This window comes from Ochotona princeps, chromosome 24 (genome assembly GCF_030435755.1).
Source record: "Ochotona princeps isolate mOchPri1 chromosome 24, mOchPri1.hap1, whole genome shotgun sequence".
In the NCBI taxonomy this organism is placed as follows: Eukaryota; Metazoa; Chordata; class Mammalia; order Lagomorpha; family Ochotonidae; genus Ochotona; species Ochotona princeps.
The window spans coordinates 3671200-3693427 of record NC_080855.1 but is presented as its reverse complement, the minus strand read 5'-3'; the positions used below and the strand labels follow the sequence as shown (position 1 = coordinate 3693427).

General features: G+C 56.2%; 1 protein-coding gene across 2 annotated transcripts; it reads left to right on the top strand.

Moving 5' to 3' along the window:
• Nucleotides 1-601: 601 nt before the first annotated feature.
• RAC1 (Rac family small GTPase 1) lies at nt 602-21986 on the top strand. 2 transcript variants are annotated; one of them, XM_058680314.1, is made up of 7 exons: nt 602-874; nt 9795-9866; nt 12474-12591; nt 19800-19856; nt 20980-21042; nt 21416-21575; nt 21666-21986. In XM_058680314.1, the coding sequence occupies exons 1-7, from the start codon at nt 840-842 to the stop codon at nt 21794-21796; spliced, it is 636 nt and encodes a 211-aa protein (XP_058536297.1). In that variant the 5' UTR covers nt 602-839; the 3' UTR covers nt 21797-21986. The 2 variants fall into 2 exon arrangements, with proteins under 2 accessions (XP_058536297.1, XP_058536298.1); XM_058680315.1 differs by lacking the exon at nt 19800-19856 and having other exon boundaries at nt 610-874.
• The last annotated feature ends 242 nt before the right edge of the window (nt 21987-22228 follow it).

The window sequence follows — 22228 nt, the reverse complement described above, 5'->3', positions numbered from 1 at the left end:
GGCTCCTAAATGTCCCCTCTTAGTTTTGGTTGTTGCAGGCACTTGGGGGGAAAATCAGCAGCGATCTCTTTCAAGGAACATTAACATAAATGCCTAGAAAGCAAAATAAAAGACAAACACCCATCATTTGAATGAGTCCCGTTCATTTTTTTTTTCTCTTCCTCACAGTTTTAGCTCCGGAAATTTCTAGAAGACCCTGATGTCATCGTTTAAGTCACAGAGACCGTAGAGAAAAGGATGGTAAGAGTTGTGTGGGTGGGGGGGAGGACAGGACTCGACGCCCCTTCTGATGTCCTAGGCAAGGAATCGGTGACGTAAGTATGGGTCCCCCACCCCCGACACCCCATTTGCCTGCTTCCCAAAAGCTCCAGCCCGGCCGCGCCCAGACGGCGTCAAAAGATGGCGGCCACCCCGCCCCACCGCCCTCCCAGCGAGGCACACCCCGCGGCCGCAGCCGAGCGCGGCCGAGCGCGGCCGAGCGTTCCCGAGTGTTCCCGAAGCCAAGAGGAACCCCGGGAGGCGCTCGGGCGGCAGTGGCCCCTCCCGGAGCCTGGGAGCGGCGGCGGCGGCGGCGGCGGCGCCGGCTCGGGGGGAGGGGAGGCCGGATGTGAGTGGAGCGGCCATTTCCTGTTTCTCTGCAGTTTTCCTCCGTTTTGGGTGGTGGCTGCTGCCGGGCTGGTGCCTGCCGTCGGCGGAGGGGGCGAAGGCGGCGTGGACGAGTGACTCCGGCATCCCGCGCCGCCGGAGTGTAGCCGCGCGCCGGTGCGCCCGCTCGCCCTCCCGCCCGCTTCCCGCCTCAGCGTCCGGCCGCCGCCGCCGCGGCCCAGCGAGCGGCCCCGATGCAGGCCATCAAGTGTGTGGTGGTGGGAGACGGGTGAGTGCGCGCGCGGCCGGGGCCCCGGGGCCGCGGGTGGGGACGTCGGGCCGGGCGTGCCGGAGCGTGCACGGAGCGGAGGGCGAGGGCCCGGGGCGGGTCCGGCATCGCGCGCCCGGCCGCCCGCCGCGGGCTGGCCTAGGCCCCGGGGCGGCCTCTCGGCGGGGCTCGGCGGGGCTCGGCGGGCCGGGCTCCGGCCGCGGGGTGCAGGCCTCGGCGCCTCGCCGGCCGCGGGGTGCAGGGCCTCGGCGCCGGCCACGACTCGGCGGACTCCACCCTGGCCCGCGTGCTCCTCCCGGACGCCTCCCGCCACCCCCAGCGCCCTGCTGGGCACGTCCCTTAGGCGGGTTTGGAGCTGTCGCTATTTAATTTATTTTTCCTGCTTGTCGAAAAAGGGGGACCCCCTCTCTGTGGCTCCCCCACCTTGGAGATCTGCGGCGGGCGACGGGTTGGGAAGGGGGAGGGCGCAGGGGTCCCAGTCGATGACCGGAAACTTTTTAGCTCGCACGCCCTGATCGCCTCGACTTTGTAACTTTGGCCACTTGTGGACTTCTCGTGGAGAAAGTTTTATGTATTATTATTTTTTTTAAGAGATGTTGCCAGGAGGTAGATGTGATGGAAACCCACCTATTCTTTGACTGTGGTCTTAAAAAAAAAACTCCGCGAAGCCCGGGCTGGGCGCCCGGGGCAGCGTGGCCGGGCAGTGGAGCTGGGCTGTCCATGGTGGTTCCAGGCTCTTGACCAGGACAAGACTGGTTTTATGCAGTCCCCGCCCGCCCCTCGCAGACACAAAAATCTCGGTGTAATCCGAGCAAGATCGCGCGTCTCAGCTGTGCTTGTGTGGGGACAGTGTTCTCCCAGCGAGCGCCAAGACGACCTACCAGTTTCGTCCAGCTCCGAGTGCACACTGGTCACTTGCAGGAGTTCAGGGCGGGCGGGGAGCTGTCTGCTTTCTGCCCACCTCCCCAGCCCCCAAGCTTGTCAAAAGGACCTTTTGTGTGTATGTGTGTTCTTCTGTACCTTGAAATCGTGTGATCTCTTAGGTTAGAGATTTGACCTTAAACATTTGAACGTTGTTTCTGGAAGATGCCGGAACAGGCAACTGATTTTTTTTTTCTTTCGTAAGATCCGCATCTGTTGAATCTGTGTCACAAATCAGAGAAATTGGTGATCGCTGTTAATGGTTCCGCATAGACCAGCAGCAGTTTCGTTTCAAAAGTAGACTTAGGGCTGTGTAGAGTAGCTTTTCCTTGGTGAAAAGAAGAAAGCCTTAACCTTGTCACTTGCGGAAATGTGTGCGTGTGGTTGGATTGGAAGTGAAGCCAAGTGTTGGTGCGTTTGTTTTAGGAGCATTTAAAACGACCCAACTTTAAAAATACTTGTGCTGTGCGGTGCCACTTGCTAGGTGCTGATTGATTCCAGACCCAGCTGTAGCACTGGCTGTTGGACCCCAAGAGCTTTGTCATCCAGTGAGAAACCTGTGGGGGTATCCCTGCGTCCTCCTCCCCCAAGGCGTGTCTCTCAGAGCAGTTTTAACAGTTGCTCAAGGTGCTGGGTGTTAAGTCCCTCCCAGGAGCGAGGCTGTTCATACCACTGAGGGTCTGTGAAGGAGCATTAGATATTAAAGTCACCGCTCCTGCCCTGGGATTTTTTTTGTATATTTTTCTAGAAAAGGCAGATTTACAGAGAGAAAGAGAAAGATCTTCTGTCCGCCGGTTCACTCCCCAAGCGGCTGCAGTGGCCAGAGCTGAGTCGATCCGGAGCCAGGAGCTCTTCTGGTTTCCCAGGCAGGTGCAGGGTCCCAAGGCTTTGGGCCGGCCTCCACCGGCTTCCTAGGCCACAGGCAGGAAGCTGGGTGGGAAGTGGAGCATTTGGACACAATGCCCAAATGGGATCACAGCATTTGTAAGGCCAGGATTTAGCCCTTGAGCCTTTTTATTTCTAAACATTGATCTGCAAGAGAGGAAACTGCCTTTGTCAGCTCACCGCTGCGGGTGTGGCCGGGACTGGGCGCCTGGGTCCCTGGGTGCCTGTGTGGATGGGAGGGACCTGACTGAGCCATCACCACTCCCAGCACCTGCAGCAGGGAGTGAGCTGCAGGCACTGCGGCAAGAGCCGCAGGAGCTGAGCCAGTCTGAAGCCAGGAGCCGGGAACTTCTTCCTGTGTGTGGGAGCGCTGGGTTCAGGGACCCAGGCACTGCTTTCCCAGGAGCATGAGCTGGGAGCTATATTGGAAGTGAAGCAGCTGGGACTTGAACCAGTGCCCATATGGGATCCCGGGGCGTTCAAGGCGAGGACTTTAGCAGCTAGGCCACGCCGCTGGGCCCAGAGTCTACTTTTTAATACTGTATTTGACATGTATATTGACGGGCTAAGTGGGATTCAAGTGAAGGGGATTTTTACCAAATATTTAAGCTGTCCTATTTTAAGACATCATATGAATCAAGTTCTTTTTTTTTTTTTTCAGTAAAACTTCAAATACTAAATTTTCTATACCAAAAATGCTTTTTTTTCTGATAAACTTTATCCTGATGTCATCATTGGAATGCTGTTTTATTCAGAGGTTGCCCAAGCAGTGGGTGGGATTCTGTTTCCTCTGGAGGTGCTTGCAGCAGTGGAGGCAGATGGGAGGAACAGGCTACGTGTTAACCGTGTTCTGAGTGGGTCAGCTTGCCTGTGGTCTAATCGGTGGCAGCGCGTGGGTGTTGAAGTGAGTGTGTGATAGCTTTTGGCCTTGGCTTGCTGGAAAGCTGGCAGGGAGACCTCGAAGGCCCTGGTTCACTCCGCCGTGGCGGCGTTCACCAGGACTTGGGGTCCTCTCCGACTGGGTCCCCACGGACGTGGCCGGCCCGGAAGACTAGCCTTGCTGTCTCAGTGAGGAGGCTATTGGGCAGCGGTGACCTGGACCGAGAGGTCAAGTCAGGCAGGAGGCCTGTGTATTTCAGATTGAGGCCTTGACTTGCTGTAAAGGTTTTTTGATTGTGAACTGACTTCCAGGTTGAGGTTTTTCGTTGCCACTCTGATTGGTGAAAATATACATAACATTGTTTGTTGTCTTTGAAGTTTGAAGTGATAGGCCTAATGAAAGCTTGGGGTTGTGGAGGAGTGTGAGGAAGCCAATTCTAGAAAGCTGAAGTGTGCTTTTTGGAAGGGTATTTGGGGCATTAGTCTGCTGGCTCAGTGCTGTGTGCTTTTGTACCAGGTGGCTCCTTGGCCCACCAGGGAGGGTCTTACCTGGTAGTGCCCCCGGGAAAGAGGGCGTATTATCACAGCGACCGCTAGCAGAGCAGCCTGTCTAGGTTAGGAGAAGCAAGAGGTTACTTCCAGCATCTTTATTGTTTAGTTTTAAGATTTATTAATTTTTACTGGCAAGGCAGATATACAGAGAGAAGGAAAGAGGGAAAGCTCTTCGGTCGTCTGCTTCAGTGACCACAACTGCCGGAGCAGAGTCGATCTGAAGCCAGGAGCTTCTTCCCAGTCTCTCAGGCAGATGCAGTGCTGTCCTCTACTGCCTTCCCAGGCCACAGGCAGGGAGCTGGATGGGAAGAGGGGCAGCTGGGGGACATGAGCCAACACTCATGGGATCCCGGCGCGTGCAAGGCTGGACTTGGCCTCTAGGCTACTGCGCCCTGCCTCATGATGTTCTTTTTTAAGGTTTTATGTATGTGTGTGGTTATTATTATTATTATTATTATTATTATTATTATTATTATTATTTGAAAGGCAGATTTTACAGTGAAGAGAGACTGAGAGGATCTTCCATTGGCTGGGTCACTCCCCAGCTGGCCACAATGACCAGAGCTGAGCCCGTTAGGAGCCAGCAGCTTCACCTGGGTTGCGTCAGTGGCTGCAGGGGCCCAGGGACTTGAGCCATCCTCTGTTGCTTTCCCAGGCCACTGTGGGGATCTAGAAAGAAAGTGGTGTCTGCATGGGATACTGGTGCCGCAAGTGGCGGCTTAGCCTATTGAGCCACTTCACCAGCCCCAAAAAGGCAGAGGGAGGGCACGAGTTTCCATCTTCTGGTTCAGTCTCCACATGGCTTAAATGGCTGCAGCTAATTCCGGTCAAAACCAAGAACCCAGAACTCGATATAGGGCTGCCTCTGTCTGCTAGTTTCCCAGGCACGTGAGTAGGGTGCTGGGACTGTGGTAGGAGAGCTGGGTGAGATTTGCGCCGGCACTGCAGGCGGCAGTTAGCTCAGCGCAGCGCACTGGGGGCTGGCTGCAGTGACTGACAGAATGCCCAGGCTCTTTTTTTTTTTTAATTTACTTTTTTTACGCTGATTCAGTCCCCTAGCAGCTGTAACGGCTGGAGCTGAGCCAATCCGGAGCCAGGAGCTTCTTCCAGGTCTCCCACACGGGTGCAGGGTCCCAAGGCATTGGGCCGTCCTCGACTGCTTTCCCAGGCCACAAGCAGGGAGCTGGATGGGAAGTGGAGCTGCCGGGATTAGAACTGGTGCCCATATGGGATCCTGGCGCATTCAAGGCGAGGACTTTAGCCGTTATGCTATCGCGCCGGACCTTCCCCGGGCTCTTCTAAGGTCTCATTGATTCAATGAATGTGACCATGTGTTTGATATGATTCTATCTTCTCTCTATTTCGGATTATACTTGTTATTGGGAGAATCTCTTTATATCCTCAGATCAGTTTTTTTCTAAACAGTGCCAAAAAAATTAAGATTTTTTAATTTTTATTGGAGAGGCAGATTTATAGAGAGAAGATACAGAGAGAAAGATCTTCCGTCTGCTGGTTCACTCCCCAAGTGGCCTTAACAGCCGAGACTTGGCCAGTCTGTAGCCAGGAGCCTCTTCTGGGTCTCCCATGCAGATGCAGGGTCCCAAGGCTTTGGGCCGACCATGACTTCTTTCCCAGCCACAAGCAGGGAGCAGGATGGGAAGTGGGGCCCCCAGGACACGAACCAGCGTGTACTGGTTCTTGCAAGGTGAGAATTTAGCCACTTAGCCATCATGCTGGCCACCAGAATTTGATATTTCTCAACAGATTTCGTTGTTAATTTGAAAGGCATACAGAGAAAGAGACAGAGAATGTTACATGCTGCTGATTCACTCCCCAGATCCTTACAAGGGCCAGAGCCGGCCTGATGGGAAGCTGGGAGCCAGGGGCTCCTGCCAGGTCCCCTGCGTGGATGCAGGGCCCTCCTGCACTGGGCCAGCCCCCAGTAAAAAAAATTCCTAATGGAAAAAATAACAAGGCTCTTAAGTTACTGGCTTTGATGTGGGTTATTTCCACAGGATAGAAGTGGAAGCTCAGATAAGTTTAAAAAAATGTTAATGTCATGGGCCGGGGGAAATGCTGATACAAAAGTGCTGTGAGCTTTTCTTTAGGAAATTCATGGCTACTGTCCAGTTGTGGTGTCTTTCAGAGAGTAAGACAAGGTGGGGCTGAGCAGTTCCGTCACGTTGGGATCCAGAGCAGAGAAGCACTTGGAGGGGCTCAGTGGCTGTGGGCATGGCCTGTGGACACTGTGGCCGCCACCAGCGCAGGGGCCCAGCTGCGCCTCCATGACTGTGGCCGTGGCCTGTGGAGGTGAACACATGCCCAAATGCCAGGAAAAGTGTCTTTTTCTTGTTGGTACACATTTTAAACAGTTGAATAAAAAATCAAGATTCTGGGCCTGGCGGCCCACCTTGAATGGCTCACCTAGTCCTCACCTTAAACGCCCTGAGATCCCATATGGGCGCCGGTTCTAATCCCAGCAGCTCCACTTCCCATCCAGCTCCCTGCTTGTGGCCTGGGAGAGCAGTGGACGGCCCAAAGCCTTGGGATCCTGCACCCATGTGGAAGACCCGGAGGAAGTTTCTGGCTTCGGATTGGCTGATGCGAGCCCTTGCTGCTACTTGAGGAGTGAATTATCGGATGGAAGATCTTCGTCTCTGTGTCTCCTCCTCTCTGTATATCTGACTTTCTAATAAAAATAAATAAATCTTTTTCAAAAAAAAAAAAAAAAGCTTCTTGGGCCTGGTGTGATAACCTAGTGGCTAAATCCTTGCTTTGCATCCGCCAGGATCCCTTTTGGGCGCTGGTTCATATCCTGGCTGCTCCCCTTCCCTTCCAGCTCCCTGGAAGGGAGCTCCTGGCTCCTGACTTCGAATCAGTTCAGAGCTGACTGTTGTTGGGGAGCGAACCAGTGGATGGAAGATCTTTCTGTCTTTCCTTCTCTCTGTATATCTGCATTTCCGATAAAAAAACATCAGTTAATTTGAAAAATCACGATTCTGTCAGGAATCTTGTTTTTAATGGCAAGTAGATTTGTAGCAAATAGCGGTTGGCCATCAGAGTTGCAGCCAGCATCACCTTCCGCCAGCACCGTCAGCTCCTACCCAGGTGAGGCTGTGCCCGCTGAAGCCGCAGCTGAGCAAGGGAAACTAGCACACTTCAGGCCGGCTGCTCCTGCTTACAGGGCCACGTCGTTCCTGGCTCCTCTAGAACAGTTTCAGAAGTGCTCCTGAAGGCGTTTTAGCTGCTGGGACCCCGCCCTACACCCCCTCTGCACAACCAGCCCAGGGCCTGGTGGGTGTGATGGCCCCTCAGCCCCTGGTCTACAGCCTTGCTTCCCCCTCTGCCCGTGGTGGGTCCCAGCTTTGTCAGCCTGCACAGAGACCACCTCTAATAGCCTACTTTCTTGGCAGCTTAAGTTCCCCTGGCCTCCCACGTCCCGTGCCATGCCTGGTACGTCCTTGGCCTTCCCTGTGCTGGGCTTCCTTCATCAGCTCTGGCCTGGCATCCTGCCTGCTCCCCTCTCTGCCCTGCTGCCTTCTCTGGCTGCCTGGAGATGAGGGCCGACCTCTGCACTCTTGATCACACCTACCACGCCTATGCTTTGCTGCGATGGTGGCGATGTGTTTCTCATACTTTCTGTGCAATCTTGTTTATTGCACCTGGAATGCCCTGTGGCAAGGCGCATGTGAGTTGGTAGAAATGGAAACTGAACTAAAGTTTAGGTGGTTTGGGGAAGGCATTGGTAGTTTTGAGTCCATTTTATGGGTGAGAAAACTGAGGCGGGGGAAGCTGGAACCTGTAGTGAAAGGAGCTGGCCACTAGCACCCAGCCGAGCTCTGCTCCCACAGGCCTGCTCTGCCGGGGGAGCTCTTGCGAGATGCGTGTGTAGTGAGTCATATTCTGTTGAGAAAGCCTTGAGGGGAGGTTACCTCCTGGTGATGTAATGTTTTACACGGGGAGGTCTTTGGGGTGGGGAGTTCCAACTTTGGATAAGCGTTTAATAATGTTCCCTGCAAAACAAGTACTGGCAAGCCTGGGTGGGGTCTGCTCTGGCTGGGGGTTCTCCCTTCCTCCCAGGAAGCAGAGCAGCGCGGAGCTTCCTGATGGCAAATACGGGTTAGAATGGCTGAGAGTGACCGGTGGTGTTCACACCTCAGGTGCCAGGGTATGATCCTTCCTTGGGAAGCTGGCAGAGGACAGCAGGGGGTGACGTCCAAGGTCCCTGAAGATGAGCTGGGGGATCCCAGGCTTGAGGCGGTGTGTGGGGTGAGGCTCGGGACACTCTTACCTCGTGCTGCTCTGGTGCCTGTGGGCGCCAGTCCCCACACACAGCTGTGCCGGTGCTGGCCTGGTGACCTGGGAGGTGAGGGCACCAGGGAGAGCAGTTCTGTCGTTGCTGGAGGAGCCTGGGTGGCTGTTTGAGCTGTGCCCGGGCACACAAGTAACAATCTGAGTTGCAGAAGAAAGCTGTTTCTTTATCATTATTATTATTTATTTATTTATTTATTTATTTTTAAAGCAATCCTGTATTTGTTTTAAGATTTATTTATTTATTTTGAAAGAGTTGAGACACGCAAGATCTTCCATCTGCTGGCTCATGCCACAAATGGTCACAGTGGCCCGAGCAGGGACAGTCTGAAGTCAAGAGCCTCTTGCGGATCTCTCACATGAGTGCAGGGCCCAAGCACTTGGCCACCCTCCACCGCTTTCCCAGGCACATTAGCAGGAATTTGGATCAGAAATGGAGCCGCTGGGACAGGAATTGGTATCGTATGGCATGCCGATTACCCAGTACACCACAATGCCAGCCCCACTAGCTGTTTGCATATTAGTGTTGACAGTAGTGTTTTGAGCATAGAATTTAAGGTTCTTGGATGAAAGGAGTCTTAAGATATTTATGGAACAGACTTATTAAGTTCTAGAATGTTCTTGAAACAAGCTTGTACTTTAATTTTTTTGTGTGTTGTTTTACTTGAAAGTTACAAAGAGCTCTTCCATCCGCTGATTCACACACCATATGGTTGTAGCAGCCAGAGCTGGGCTGCTCCAAAGCTGGGAGCCAGGAGCTTCTTCCGGGTCTCCCACTCAGGTTCAGGGTCCCAAGGCCTGAGACCATCCTCCACTGCCCTCCCAGGCCACAGGCAGGGAGCTGGATGGGAAGTGGGACAGCCAGAGCTCAAACTGGTTCCTCACACATTTATTTTTTATTTATTTGCAAAATGGAATTACAGAGATCTGCCATCTCCTGGTTCCTGACCCAGAACAGCTGCAGCTAAGCCATGCTAGAGCCAGGATCCTGGAGCTGCTTCTGGGTCTCCCACATGGGTTCAGGGGCCCAAGCACTTGGGCCATCTTCTGCTGATTTCCCAGGTGCGTCAGCAGTGAGCTGGAATGAAGTGTCACAGTCAGGTCTCCATCTGGCACCCTGTCAGGTGTGTTTCAGGCCAAGGCTTGACCCACTGACCCACAGTGCTCACACAGGGGGAGCGGGTGGGGACAGGGACCCACAACTGTTTTGTATTTCGCCTAAACAAAATTTATGGCTCCTGATTGTATGTTTCTGAGAAATGCTAGTTTGTTTAAATTTCAGGGTGAATGTACAGTGTTTTCTGTATTGCTAAATAGGTAATCTAAGCTAGGGTTCTGTTCCTGTTGACTAAGCAGCCTCTTCTCCCTCCAGAGCTGTGGGTAAAACCTGCCTGCTGATCAGCTACACGACCAATGCCTTCCCCGGAGAGTACATCCCCACCGTGTAAGTACGGGCCCGGCGCGCACGCTTCTCGGAAAGCTCTTCATCCGCATGTGAACAGGGCACGTTTTATTTTCCTCTCATTTTCTGAACTCTTTAATTATGAGGCATTTGGGCTCTTTTCAGATCATGGCAGGTGCCCAAGGACTTGAGCCTTCGTCTCCTGCCTTGCAGGGTACGGAGAGTCAGGTCCTTGGATGTGGGTGTCTCAAGTGGTGTCTTTAGTGGCTCTGCCAAGTACTCACCCCAGGCCATGACTTTTTATAATTAACTAATTAATTAATTAGAAAGGCAGAGTGACAGACCTCCCACCTGCTGGGTTACTCCCCAAATGGCCACAGCAGCTGGGGCCAGGATCTCCTGAGTGGCTGGAACATGGGCTGGGAGCTGGACTGCAAGAGGGTATCGGGACACACTGGCATTCTGATATGGGATGCAACCCCCCCACCCAGGGGGCAGGTGAACCCCTGTGCCACAACGCCTGCCTCCAGGCCTCCTGGTAGGTTAGAGGGCACTGCGCATTGGGGGCGTGACACCTGGGGTGGGGAGGATGGGAGGCAGTAGCAGGGTGGGGTGTGCCACCAGGCTGCTTAATCCCTGCCCAGGACGGCTTTGGGTGGGGACAGAGTGCTTTTCTGGTTCCCGGGCAGCCTTCTGAGGCCGAGCCTCAGCGCTCAACGTTCCATGGCCGTGCTGCCTGTGTCCCCTGTGGAGGTCCACTTCCAGACCTGCCTCCCCCACTTGCTCAGCACCAACCACATAGCACACCACAGCACAGCACAGCACACCACAGAACAGCACAGCACTCCGCACCACAGCACAGCACAGCACACCACAGTACAGCACAGCACTCCACACCACAGCACAGCACAGCACACCACAGTACAGCACAGCACAGTACAGCACAGCACAGCACAGCACTCCACACCACAGCACTCCACACCACAGCACAGCACAGCACTCCACAGCACAGCACAGCACAGTACAGCACAGCACTCCACAGCACTCCACACCACACCACAGCACACTACACCTCTCCACACCACAGCACACCACACCACAGCACTCCACACCACACCACAGCACAGCACAGGACTCCACACCATACCACAGCACACTACACTGCTCCACACCACAGCACACTACACTGCTCCACACCACAGCACACTACACTGCTCCACACCACAGCACACTACACTGCTCCACACCACAGCACACTACACTGCTCCACACCACAGCACTCCACACCGCACCGGTTAGGTGCCCTGGGGAACCTTAGGACTACCGTCTTGAGTTGTGCTGGGACTTTCCTTCCCGTACATGAGTACTGAACTTGACTCAGTTGTGCGGAATGGTTTGGAAGTCCCGTGACAGGGCTAACCCTTGTTAGCTTTTGTCTTTCTACATGTGGCTGTGCTGTGTTAAATGTCACTGCACTTGTCTCCACACACATGATAGGAGTGGGATTGGGCCAGATCGGATGGAGTGGGCGTCATCTGGCTGGGCCGCCGGCTGGCAGCCAGGAAGGCTGTCGTTTGGCTGACGCTGGCCAGTTGGTGGTGGAAGATGGACATTTGAGCATTTTGAAGGTCGGAGTCTTTGGGAAGTCGACTGTCCATCTGTTCCTTTTGGGAACTGCTCATCGAAGTCCTTTGCTGAATTATCTATGGAAACATTTCTTACTGAAGGAATTTCTTCTGATCAAAACAGTCAGTCCCCTCTGTCTCTTTAAATTGTGCTGTGTTGCCTTCTGCCATCTAAACATGCAATAGTCTCGTGTAAACAGCAGCCTCACCTGCCCCGTAGAGTGTTAGGATCTTAGGAAGGGCAGTCCTATTTAAATGACGCAGAAACAGTCTCTAGTATTTTTTCTTGGATTTTGTTGGCTGAAGAATTTATCTTTAATTCATACAGAAATTATTTCCGGAGTTCTGTGAGGTGTCTGATTCTTTTTACAGAGGTAGGGAATGTCCCAGTACCATTTATCGAACATTTTATCCTGGAAGCAGAATTACCATATTCATCACATCTATTTTTTAGTAATATTCTTTTTACTGTGTAAAATTTCCATCTGTTTGAAAGGCAGAGAGAAGAGAGAGAGACAGATGAGCGGTGATCTGTCAGCAGCTGGCTCACGGCCTGGTGCCGCTAGCTGCCAGGCTGGGCCAGGCCTCTCGCTTGGCCTGAGCCATCACGGAGGGGCCAGGAAGCTGGAAGGTGTGGGTGCAGGTGTCAGCTCCGGCCGCCCCTCACCTTGCTGCAGCTGTAGCTCGCTGCTCGCTGCGGTGGCTTCCTGAAACTGCAGTCCTGGAGCTTTTTGTTTTTAAGGAGGTGTTATTTGAGGGCGGAAGCTCCCATGCTCTGGTTCACTTCTGAAATGCCCGCAGCCGCCTGTGCTGGGCTGGGCTGGGTTGAGCTCAGGATCGCAGGTACTCGAATTACCTCCACTGCCTGCTGGCGTCTGCACTGGGGCACGGGCACCACTACCCAGAGCTGCCCTCCAGCCTGGGCACAGGGCCCAGGTGGCCTGGGCAGTGCAGCATCCCTCCGCTGGGATGTGGCTCGGGCAGGGGCTGTGTCTGTGACTGACCTCTTCATTCCGTTCTGCAGCTTTGACAACTACTCTGCCAATGTTATGGTAGATGGAAAACCGGTGAATCTGGGCCTATGGGATACAGCTGGACAAGAAGATTACGACCGATTACGCCCCCTGTCCTACCCACAAACAGTAAGGATTACAGCTGGTTCCTAACTGTCTTCTAGAGTATACAGTTCCTGAATATTTGGTTGATGTGTGTCCTGGAAGAGTGGACTCAGTGGTCGGTGTTGCCTCGAGCGAGTGTGCTGGTGCCGTCTGAGTGTGGCTGCTTGTTGCAGCACTGCACACTCGGCGTCCTTCCGCTGCTGTTCTCTACAGCCATGACTTCTTTGCCATCTCACTTGGAAGCCAGACACTGAGTTGTCCCTGCCATCTGCTGGCTCACTCCCCAGATCTGCCACAGCCAGGAGCCAGGAGCCAGGAGCTCCGTCTGGGTCTCCCATGTGAGTGGCAGGCACCCTGCTGTCTATTGGGGTGCATGCTAGTGGGAAGCTAGATGAGAAACAGAACCTGGAACTCCAGTGTGGGACCTACAAAAGCCGCCTGTCTCCTTAGCTCTGGGATAGCCATGTGGACTCAGCACTATTTCTTTTTTTTTCTTTTTTTTTTTTTAAAGATTTATTTATTTTATTGGAAAGGCAGATATACAGAGAGGAGGAGAGAGACAGAGAGGAAGATCTTCCGTCCAATGATTCACTCCCCAAGTGAGCCGCAACGGGCCGATGCGTGCCGACCCGAAGCCGGGAACCTGGAACCTCTTCCGGGTCTGCCACGCGGGTGCAGGGTCCCAATGCATTGGGCCGTCCTCTCCTGCTTTCCCAGGCCACAAGCAGGGAGCTGGATGGGAAGTGGAGCTGCCGGGATTAGAACCAGCGCTCATATGGGATCTCGGTGCGTTCAAGGCGAGGACTTTAGCTGCTAGGCTACGCTGCCGGGCCCAGCACTGTTTCGTTTTTACAGGCTGCTTTGAAAGTGTTCATTGGAAAGGCAGAATGACAGGGAGGCAGAGACCAAGGTCTTCCAGCCACTGGTTCGTGCCTCAGGTGCGCAGCAGTTGGGCCTGGGCCAGCTGGAGTCAGTAAGGACCAGCACGCTGTATCATATCCATGGGTGGGTGCTAGGGCCTGCCTTCCTGGGAGAAAGCCAAGTGGCCAGGTCTCGGGCCAGGCCTTTCCAGATGGGGTGTGGGTGTGAGTGTCCCACCGTGCCACAGTACCCGCTGTGCACACCACTCCTGGCAGCCAGTTTCACGATGGTTTGCTCTGTGACAGAGTCAAGGTAAGATCAAGATGTATCTAAACCAAGTTGGTAACTCCTCTTAGGAGTGTAATACTTTTTTCCTGTGAGGTTGGTGATCTGTGGCTTCAGTACAGGAAGCTTCTCAACTGGAACAGAGGTGTCAGGCGAGGCGCGTGTACTGTGCCCAGTCAGAGCCTGCCAGCTGACTGCTCTGTGTCCTACAGACACTGAATGGCTCATGGACTAAACCTGATAGAGCAGTCGGTGTCAGGGTCACGAGCCGCTTTTCTCAGGTGTGTCACTGGCTTGTCCAACACAGAAAGTGTGTTGGAAGCAGTTGGGGACAGGAATAACAGGTAGGAGCCAGCATGACTGCAGAGATGACACAGCGTAGTTGTGGGGTGCAGATCCTGTCCCCCAGTTCCCTCTGGGTGGCCTGGGCCTGTGTCTGCTTGTCCCTTACAGGAGCAGCTGAGTTAACACAGGTGTGAGGGACGCGCTCACCCGTGTGTGAGCCCTCTGGGGTCTCTTGGCCCCTTCCTCCTCACTTGGATGTCCCTCGGGCTTGTTGCTGGGTGGCCACAGGGTCCGCTCAGGCTCAGGGGACACTGCACAGAGCGGGCTCTGCCCTGGACTCAGCGGGTCACGTGGCGTGGATTTTGTTAAAGTTTTTTTACTTTTAGAAGAGAGAGGCTGAGATTCCTTCCACCTGCTAGTTCACGCTCCAGATGCTCCCAGCGGCTGGGGCTGGACTGGGCGGAAGCCAGGGGCCTGCAGCTCCACCTGGTTCCCTGTGTGGGTGGCAGGCAGCCAGCTGGAAGCAGAGCTGGCCCTTAACCGAGGTGTGCCATTTCAGGGCTATCAGGCTGCATAGGAACCATGGCACCAAAGGCCAATCCTGAGTTTTAGACTGTTTTTAGCTTATTTATTTATTTGAAAGAAGACAGAGAGTAGGGTTGGCACGTGGCACCACAGGCTAGTCCTCTACCCACAAGTGCTGGTATCCCATAATGGTGCTGGTTCCAACTCCAGCTGCTTCTCTTCCCATCCAGCTCACTGCTTATGACCTGGGAAAGCAGTGGAGGGCGGCCCAAGGCCTTGGGACCCTGCAACTGTGAGGCAGACCTGGAGGAAGCTCCTGACTCCTGGCTTCAGATCAGTGGAGCTCCAGCCACTGCAGCCATTTGGAGAGTAAACCAGCAGATGGAAAATCTGATCTGCCTTTACAATAAAAAATATTTTAAAAAAGAATAAATAGATAAATCTTTTTAAAGGAGGGTGGGGAGAGTAACAGAATAAGTTGCTAAGTCTGCTGGTCTACATCCCCCATGGCTGCAGCAGCTCAAGCGGGGCCAGACTGCAACAGGGTGCTGGAGCCCAGGGACTTGGCCGCATTCGCTGCTGCTTCCCAGGCGCGTTTGCAGGGAGCTGGGGGGACGTGGAGCGGCCTTGGGCCAGCGCTGCCTGCGCTAGCTCGAGGACACACTTCTGTGTGTGCCTGTTTGCAGGGAGCTGGGGGGACGGGAGCGGCCTTGGGCCAGCGCTGCCTGCGCTAGCTCGAGGACACACTTTTGTGTGTGCGTGTTTGCAGGGAGCTGGGGGCACGGGAGCGGCCTTGGGCCAGCGCTGCCTGCGCTAGCTCGAGGACACACTTCTGTGTGTGCCTGTTTGCAGGGAGCTGGGGGCACGAGAGCGGCCTTGGGCCAGCGCTGCCTGCGCTAGCTCGAGGACACACTTCTGTGTGTGCCTGTTTGCAGGGAGCTGGGGGCACGGGAGCGGCCTTGGGCCAGCGCTGCCTGCGCTAGCTCGAGGACACACTTCTGTGTGTGCCTGTTTGCAGGGAGCTGGGGGCACGGGAGCGGCCTTGGGCCAGGGCTGCCTGCGCTAGCTCGAGGACACACTTCTGTGTGTGCCTGTTTGCAGGGAGCTGGGGGCACGGGAGCGGCCTTGGGCCAGCGCTGCCTGCGCTAGCTCGAGGACACACTTCTGTGTGTGCCTGTTTGCAGGGAGCTGGGGGCACGGGAGCGGCCTTGGGCCAGCGCTGCCTGCGCTAGCTCAAGGACATACTTCTGTGTGTGCCTGTTTGCAGGGAGCTGGGGGCACGGGAGCGGCCTTGGGCCAGCGCTGCCTGCGCTAGCTCGAGGACACACTTCTGTGTGTGCCTGTGCTGCACATGCCAAGTGCACTCGTTCCGAGTGCTGGGGGTTTGTGAATTTTCAGTGAAGTTTTTTCCAGCTTACTTATAGGTAAGGGGGTCCTCGATACACGTGGGCCGTGGTCAGGATTGAGTGATGGGTGCTCACGCAAGGTGCTTTGGCTGCATCCTGGCCAGCACTGTCAAACCACAACATGGGCGGTGGGAGCTGAACGGCCTCCCTGTTACCTGGCAGTGGCCCTGCTACAGAGAGCTCAGGGTCCTGGCCCTCTGCGGAGGTTGCGCCCTGTGGGCGTGGCGGTAGTGATCGGGCAGGGTGGGGCTGGGCTTCTGAGAAGCCAGAGCCACCCAGCTGTGAGTCAGGGGCCGCAGGTAGGGCGGGGCGGCTGCCTTGCAGTCACCCATGGTAGGTCAGGTGTGCCTGGGCTGGAGTCCCACTGTGTGTGCTGCGGGACATGCGGAGCTGGACACAGGAGGCGGTGACCATGTGTAGCTGGGGCTGAAGTTTTCCTGCTGCATGTTTGCATGTGCGTGTGGAGGGGTGGACTCGCCTGCACGACACGCGTGGCAGGAAGGGAGAAAGATGTGACTCCCAGACGAGTCTGTCCGCTAGCTCCCATGGGGCACACCGTGAGCCTGCCAGGCCAGGAGGGGAGCCCAGGGTGCCTCAAGTGCTGCACCTGCTTGGGCTCCTAGGGAGATGAGGGGCAACCCTGGGCTGGCAGTGAGGGCCTGCCAGGCCTCCGTCCTGGGAGGTGAGCACGGGCCTCCCTCCCGAAATTCTCTCCAGCAGAAGCATGGGAACGGGAGCTGTGCGGCCTGCTGCTGCTGAAGGGCACTCTGAAGGAGCCCCAGCGATCTGACCTGAGGATGGGGTGCAGGAGAGGAGCCTGGGGTGCCAGAGCTGGGTGGGAGAGGCTAGGGGGCTCCCGGGGGGGCACGCTGGGAGGTGTTGTGGCAGCTGTGCCTGTCCCAGGGCACAGCCCAGGGACGCGGGCAAGCCCCTGTCTTCTGTGGTGGGGCTTCCTTCCTCCGCCCAGCAGGTGGCTGCAGTGTGGCCCTTGCTCACCTGTCGCCGCTGTTCCCAGAGGTGCTGGGGCCAGAGCAGGGCCAGGCGGAGGGGAGTCTGCAATAGCGGTCGCCTGCCTGGGGCTTGCCTCGCCAGGGACGGAAGCTGCTTCCTGGGAGATTACTTACACTGGGCATCCTGGAGGAGGCGTCCGAGCGGTCATCGCTGGGCAGCCTGCTGTGTGGGCAGTGCCGGGTAGCTGAGGGAAGTGTGGACACAGGTCTCCCTTGGCTGTCCGGAAGGCGGTGGGCTTCCGTTTTGGCTGAAGTTACCCGTCGCGTTAGCTTTTCCGAGCTCGGCTTCTCACCTGCGGTTGTGCTTCTCTGTGTGCTGTCGGTGCTGGTGTCCCAGCAAGGCCCGGCCGTGGTGGCTCTGCGGCCCCTGGGCCGTGCGGTGATGCTGCCGAGCTCGGCTCTTTGGAAGCCTGGTGTGACCGTCATTTCCTGGCTGGCGTTGTGGCTCAGCACTGTCAGCTGCTGCGTGTTGTGCCAGGATCCCATTGGGCTGAGTCAGCTACTCTGCTGAAACTCTCCTACACACTTGGGCCTGCCACCTGTGTGGGAGGCCGGCTGGGCTTCTGGCTTCGGGCTCTGGCCGCGACCTGTTACTGCCTGGGGAATAAACTGGTGGGTGGGAGGTCTCTGATAAATGAGTCAGTCATCGGTGTCTTCACTCTGGGAGTCAGGCTTGAACCTGTCACCCCGTGCCAGGGGTGAGATCTTACATAGGTGTGGCCTGGTGGGTTTCTAGAAGCAGAGAGAACCTCCTGTCCTTTGGTTCATTCCCCAGATGCCAGGCCCACACGGAGGGCTGGGGGCTTCAGTCCAGGTCTCCTGCAGGGCGGCAGGCACGCAGCAGTCTCACCTGGTGCCTGCAGCGTGGGAGGTGGGTCCCCGGGAGGCTGGCAGGGCACTGCAGCGGGGGAGGTGGGTCCCCGGGAGGCTGGCAGGGCCAGCTGGGCTGTGACCAGGTATTTGGACAGCCTGGTGGGCTGCTGAGGGCCAGACTTGAGGTGAAAACTGTGCTTAGGCAGGCGGTCCTCCGGCCGGGGATGGGTGTGATCTGGGAGTTGGCACAGTGACCTTGGGCTGTCTGCTCTTAGACTAAAGATCATAAAGTGTTTTTTTTTTAAAAAACATGGGAAGTGCTGTGTGTTTTGTTCTGTTTGCTTTAAGAAAACATGTGAGAGGCAAGAATTGAGAGCGTGCATTCCCCGTGTGTGCAGAGAGCTGGGAGCAGTGCCTGGCCCTTGCAGCCTCCTGGGCGTGAGCCAGAGGATGGAAGATTCTCTGTAACCGTGGGTTTCAAGCACATGAGTAAATCGGCAAGATGCCTACAGTGCTGGCCTGGCCTGGTGGAGGCCAGTCTTCCATGCGAGCTGCAGTGACCCAGCCGCTGCCTCGCAGTGAGTGGGCAGGACCTTTTAGCCAGCAGCCTGGACGCTCAGCCCAACGCCCGTGCTGCAGGTGGCCTTTGGTGTGTTTCGGGTTTTGGCCTTCTGCCAGCCCAGGGACTCTGCAACAGCAGCATGTGGAGTGCTGCGGTCCACAGCGGGACCGGGCAGTCGTGGCAGCCCAGGGCTCCGGCACGTGGCTGATGCCCACTCAGCCTCTTGGGTTCTGCCTTTGCTCTGTTTCTGTACAACGACCTTTCCTGGGTGCAGGCAGTGCCTGGATCTTAAAACACTCAGTCCTGGAAGTGGGGGCCGGGTGGGAAGCATGTGGAAGAGGAAATGATGGGGGGAGTGAGGGTGCTTGGCTCACCCAGCCGCTCACTCTGCTGATGGGCACAGGGGACCAGGGGCTGCAGCCACGCTGGCCGGAGTTGGCAAAGGCATGGAAGAGCTGCCACGTTCAGGTCATGCAGTGGGCATCTGGTGTGGTCCGCGTGGAAAGGAAGGACAGGCCAGGGACCCCAGGAGGCTGTGGCTCTGAACACACGAGCTCCCTCTTGAGGGAGGGGGAGCCATCTGCAGTGCTGCCTGGCACAGGACCCGCGGGCGCTCAGGAGGGGACGTCCCAGGCACCAGCTGGGCTTGCGGAGAGCTGAGTGGGCTGGGGCAGGGAACAGACGGCCAGGCAGGCCGGGCGGCGGCTGCGCGTGTTTCTGCATTAGAGGTGGGAGTGTGACTAGAGCACAGTGGTTTCAGTCGTGCGCCTTCCTGCGTAGAGGGGCTGACGCCCAGGTGCGAGCGATCCCCGAGGTCCTGGGAGGCAGTCACAAAGCAGTTCAGGGTCCGGAAAGTGACGATTCCTTGAAATTGTGTGTTGGAGAAGCTTGGGTGAGGTGCAGCTAACATCCTAATTCCCTTGTCTTTAGAACTCCAGAGCTCTGTGTTAGAAAAGCAAAGCTGGTGATTTTATTGGAATTTAAAAATGAATTGAAATTGTGGTCAGCACTCAAGACGTGACCCTGAGGCATGTCGCGGCAAGTCCCCGTGTCAGCATCTCAGCGATACATGCCCTCAAGTTGAAAATGCGCTGTCCGAACAAGAGGGGACGCGGGTGGCGTTCTGCATGGGGGCCTTGGTGGGGACTCGGTGCTGGCCTGCCCGTCTCACTGGAGCTCCGTGATGGCAGCCTGTCCCTAGGTAGACACTGTGCAGTGCTGCGGCGAGGAGGCGTGTGCTGCTCACAGGTGCAAGGGGCACCTCGGCTGCACCCCTAGTGTTGGGCAGTTTCTACCCGTGTCATGCCCAGCTGCACAGGGACACCGCCATTTGGCTATCATACATGCCCACCGTGAATTGGTGGCAGTTGGCATTGAAAATGTTAAATTGTTGCACGTTTGGGTGCTGTAAAGGGTTGACACGATTGTGGTAAATAACAGGTTCTGTTAATTTTAACTCAACATAAAATTCTCATGCATTACTAGGTTGGAGAAGCGTACGGTAAGGATATTGCCGCCAGGGGCACAGACAAGCCGATTGCCGTATGTAACACTTGTCGCCTTTACCTGCTCTCTCGGCCCACTGGGTTCCCTAGGGCTCCCTGTGAGCCTCCGTTTCCTTGCGTGTCTTCCGTTTGATTCACTCAGGGTTGGTGACATGAATGACCCGAGCTCCGTTAGCGCATGCCGGCCCCGAGCGCGCTCGCCCCGCTCCTCGCCTGCGGGGCAGGTGCTGGGGAGCCCGCTCCCAGGCCGCGCACTAACCGGAGCAGCACTAACCTGTTGCCAGGGCCTCTCTGTCCGCTGTGGCTCCTGCGGGGCGGCTGTGCGGGGCTCGGGAGCTAACCCAGCGCGCTTTGAGGGGGTTGCAGTCAGCCTGGGTGCTGAGGTGACGTTGGACGAGCTTGTGCATGTGCAGCGTTTCACTGTCTCCTAGAGGCAGCTGTCGGGGCGGGGTGTGACCCTTTCAGGTGCAAGATCGCGCTGGGACGTTCCCTGTGCTGCTTGGGACGTGGGTGCCTTTCAGAGCCACCTGTTTGTCCTTTCCCGGCAAGGTGCTTCTCAGCTGAGCAGTTTAGAAACTGGCATTTTTTATGGGGTAGAAAGGTGGGGCTTCCGCACATGCGGTGGGCGGGAAAAGAGGCACTGACCTGGAGCCAGGACCACCTTTAAAGTGTTTGAATGGAACGTGCAGTGGGGAGCTTAACTGGAAACGGGGCAGGGAAGGACTGCGTTTGTGGAACTGCAGAGCCACTTCAGGGGGTGCGGGACAGAGACGTGGGCCAGCCAAGCGATGGCTGGGATCCGGGACTCAATGGGGCCTCCCGTGTGAGTGGCAGGGACCCCAGCCCGTGAGCGGGGAGCTGGGTGGGACTTCCCCAGCAGGCCAGGCGCCCTCCAAGGCCGCGCTTCCCAGAAGTAGTGTGGTAGCACCACCCTAGTGGCTGGTGCCTCCTGTTCATGATGGACGCCCAGTGCTCCCAGCATGCCCTCCACCTTCGCAGTACTGGCTGCTGGGGGCACTGGCTCTGCCAGCTGCGGAGCTGCCGGTCGCACAGACCCACACCGTGTCTGCCACTCCCTCGTTCCCAGCGGCATCCAGACAGCACAGTGCATTGTGCGTTCCGAGAGCTGCTTCCGAGATGTGTCTGTTTTCCTTTACCAGGATGTCTTCCTAATTTGCTTTTCCCTTGTGAGTCCTGCATCATTTGAAAACGTCCGTGCAAAGGTACGTGGGGGTTAAAGGTGAACCCCTTAATGGCAGAGCCCAGCCCCCGTACACTCATGCCTGAGCGGAAGACAAAGTTTCTCAGATGACCTTGGGAGCTAGATTTATCAGAAATACTCATTTCCTTGTCTTGGGGTCCCTCTGTCCCCTTAGTCCCTTCTTTCCTTCCTCCTGTTACTTGACAGATACATGACTTTCTGTGGGGTCATTAATCTTGGGGGGCTAGGGATCCTTGCCAGACACTCGCGGGTGTCCCTTGAGAGGAAGGTTGGGGCCTGAAGGCACGGCGGGCAGGTGCGGTGCAGCGGGGTGGCTGGCACAGTCTGCCGCCTGCCAGGATAGAGTGCCAACCTTCTCCTTTGTTCCTGCGCAGTGGTACCCTGAGGTGCGACACCACTGTCCCAACACGCCCATCATCCTTGTGGGGACGAAGCTGGATCTTAGGGATGATAAAGACACGATCGAGAAGCTGAAGGAGAAGAAGCTGACCCCCATCACCTATCCCCAGGGCTTGGCCATGGCCAAGGAGATCGGTAGGTGTCCCGAGGGTGCGGCTCCCGGGCTGTGCCAGGAGCAGAGCTCGGGTGGCTGCGGGGTGGCTGCCATGGCGCCGTCTCTCGTAGGTGCCGTCAAGTACCTGGAGTGCTCGGCGCTCACGCAGCGAGGCCTCAAGACGGTGTTCGACGAGGCCATCCGCGCCGTCCTCTGCCCGCCCCCCGTCAAGAAGAGGAAGAGAAAGTGCCTGCTGCTCTGAAGGCCCGCGCCCGCCCCAGCCCTCGTCCGCTTTGCTGACACACGCTGGAGCCTTCGCACTCAATGCCAAGTTTTTGTTACAGATTAATTTTTCCATAAACCGTTTTGAACCAATCAGTAATTTTAAGGTTTTGTTTTAAATGTAAGAGTTCAGACTCACCTTCTATTAAAATTTAGCCCTAAAATGACAAGCCTTCTTAAAGCCTTATTGTTCAGAAGCCCCCGTTCTTGCGCAGAGTCCAAGTTGCCAAAAGACCTTCGTGAACTAAGTTGCGTTGTCGTGCTGAGAACACTAAGCACCGAGCGCTGCCCGCTGTCGTAAGGAGACTGCGGCTCCCGGAGCGCAGAGGCAGCCAGCTCCTTGCAGACACGTTGCCATGTGACGGTCCCGGTCCTGACCCTGTACTGTACGCCGCGGAGCGGGTGTAACCGC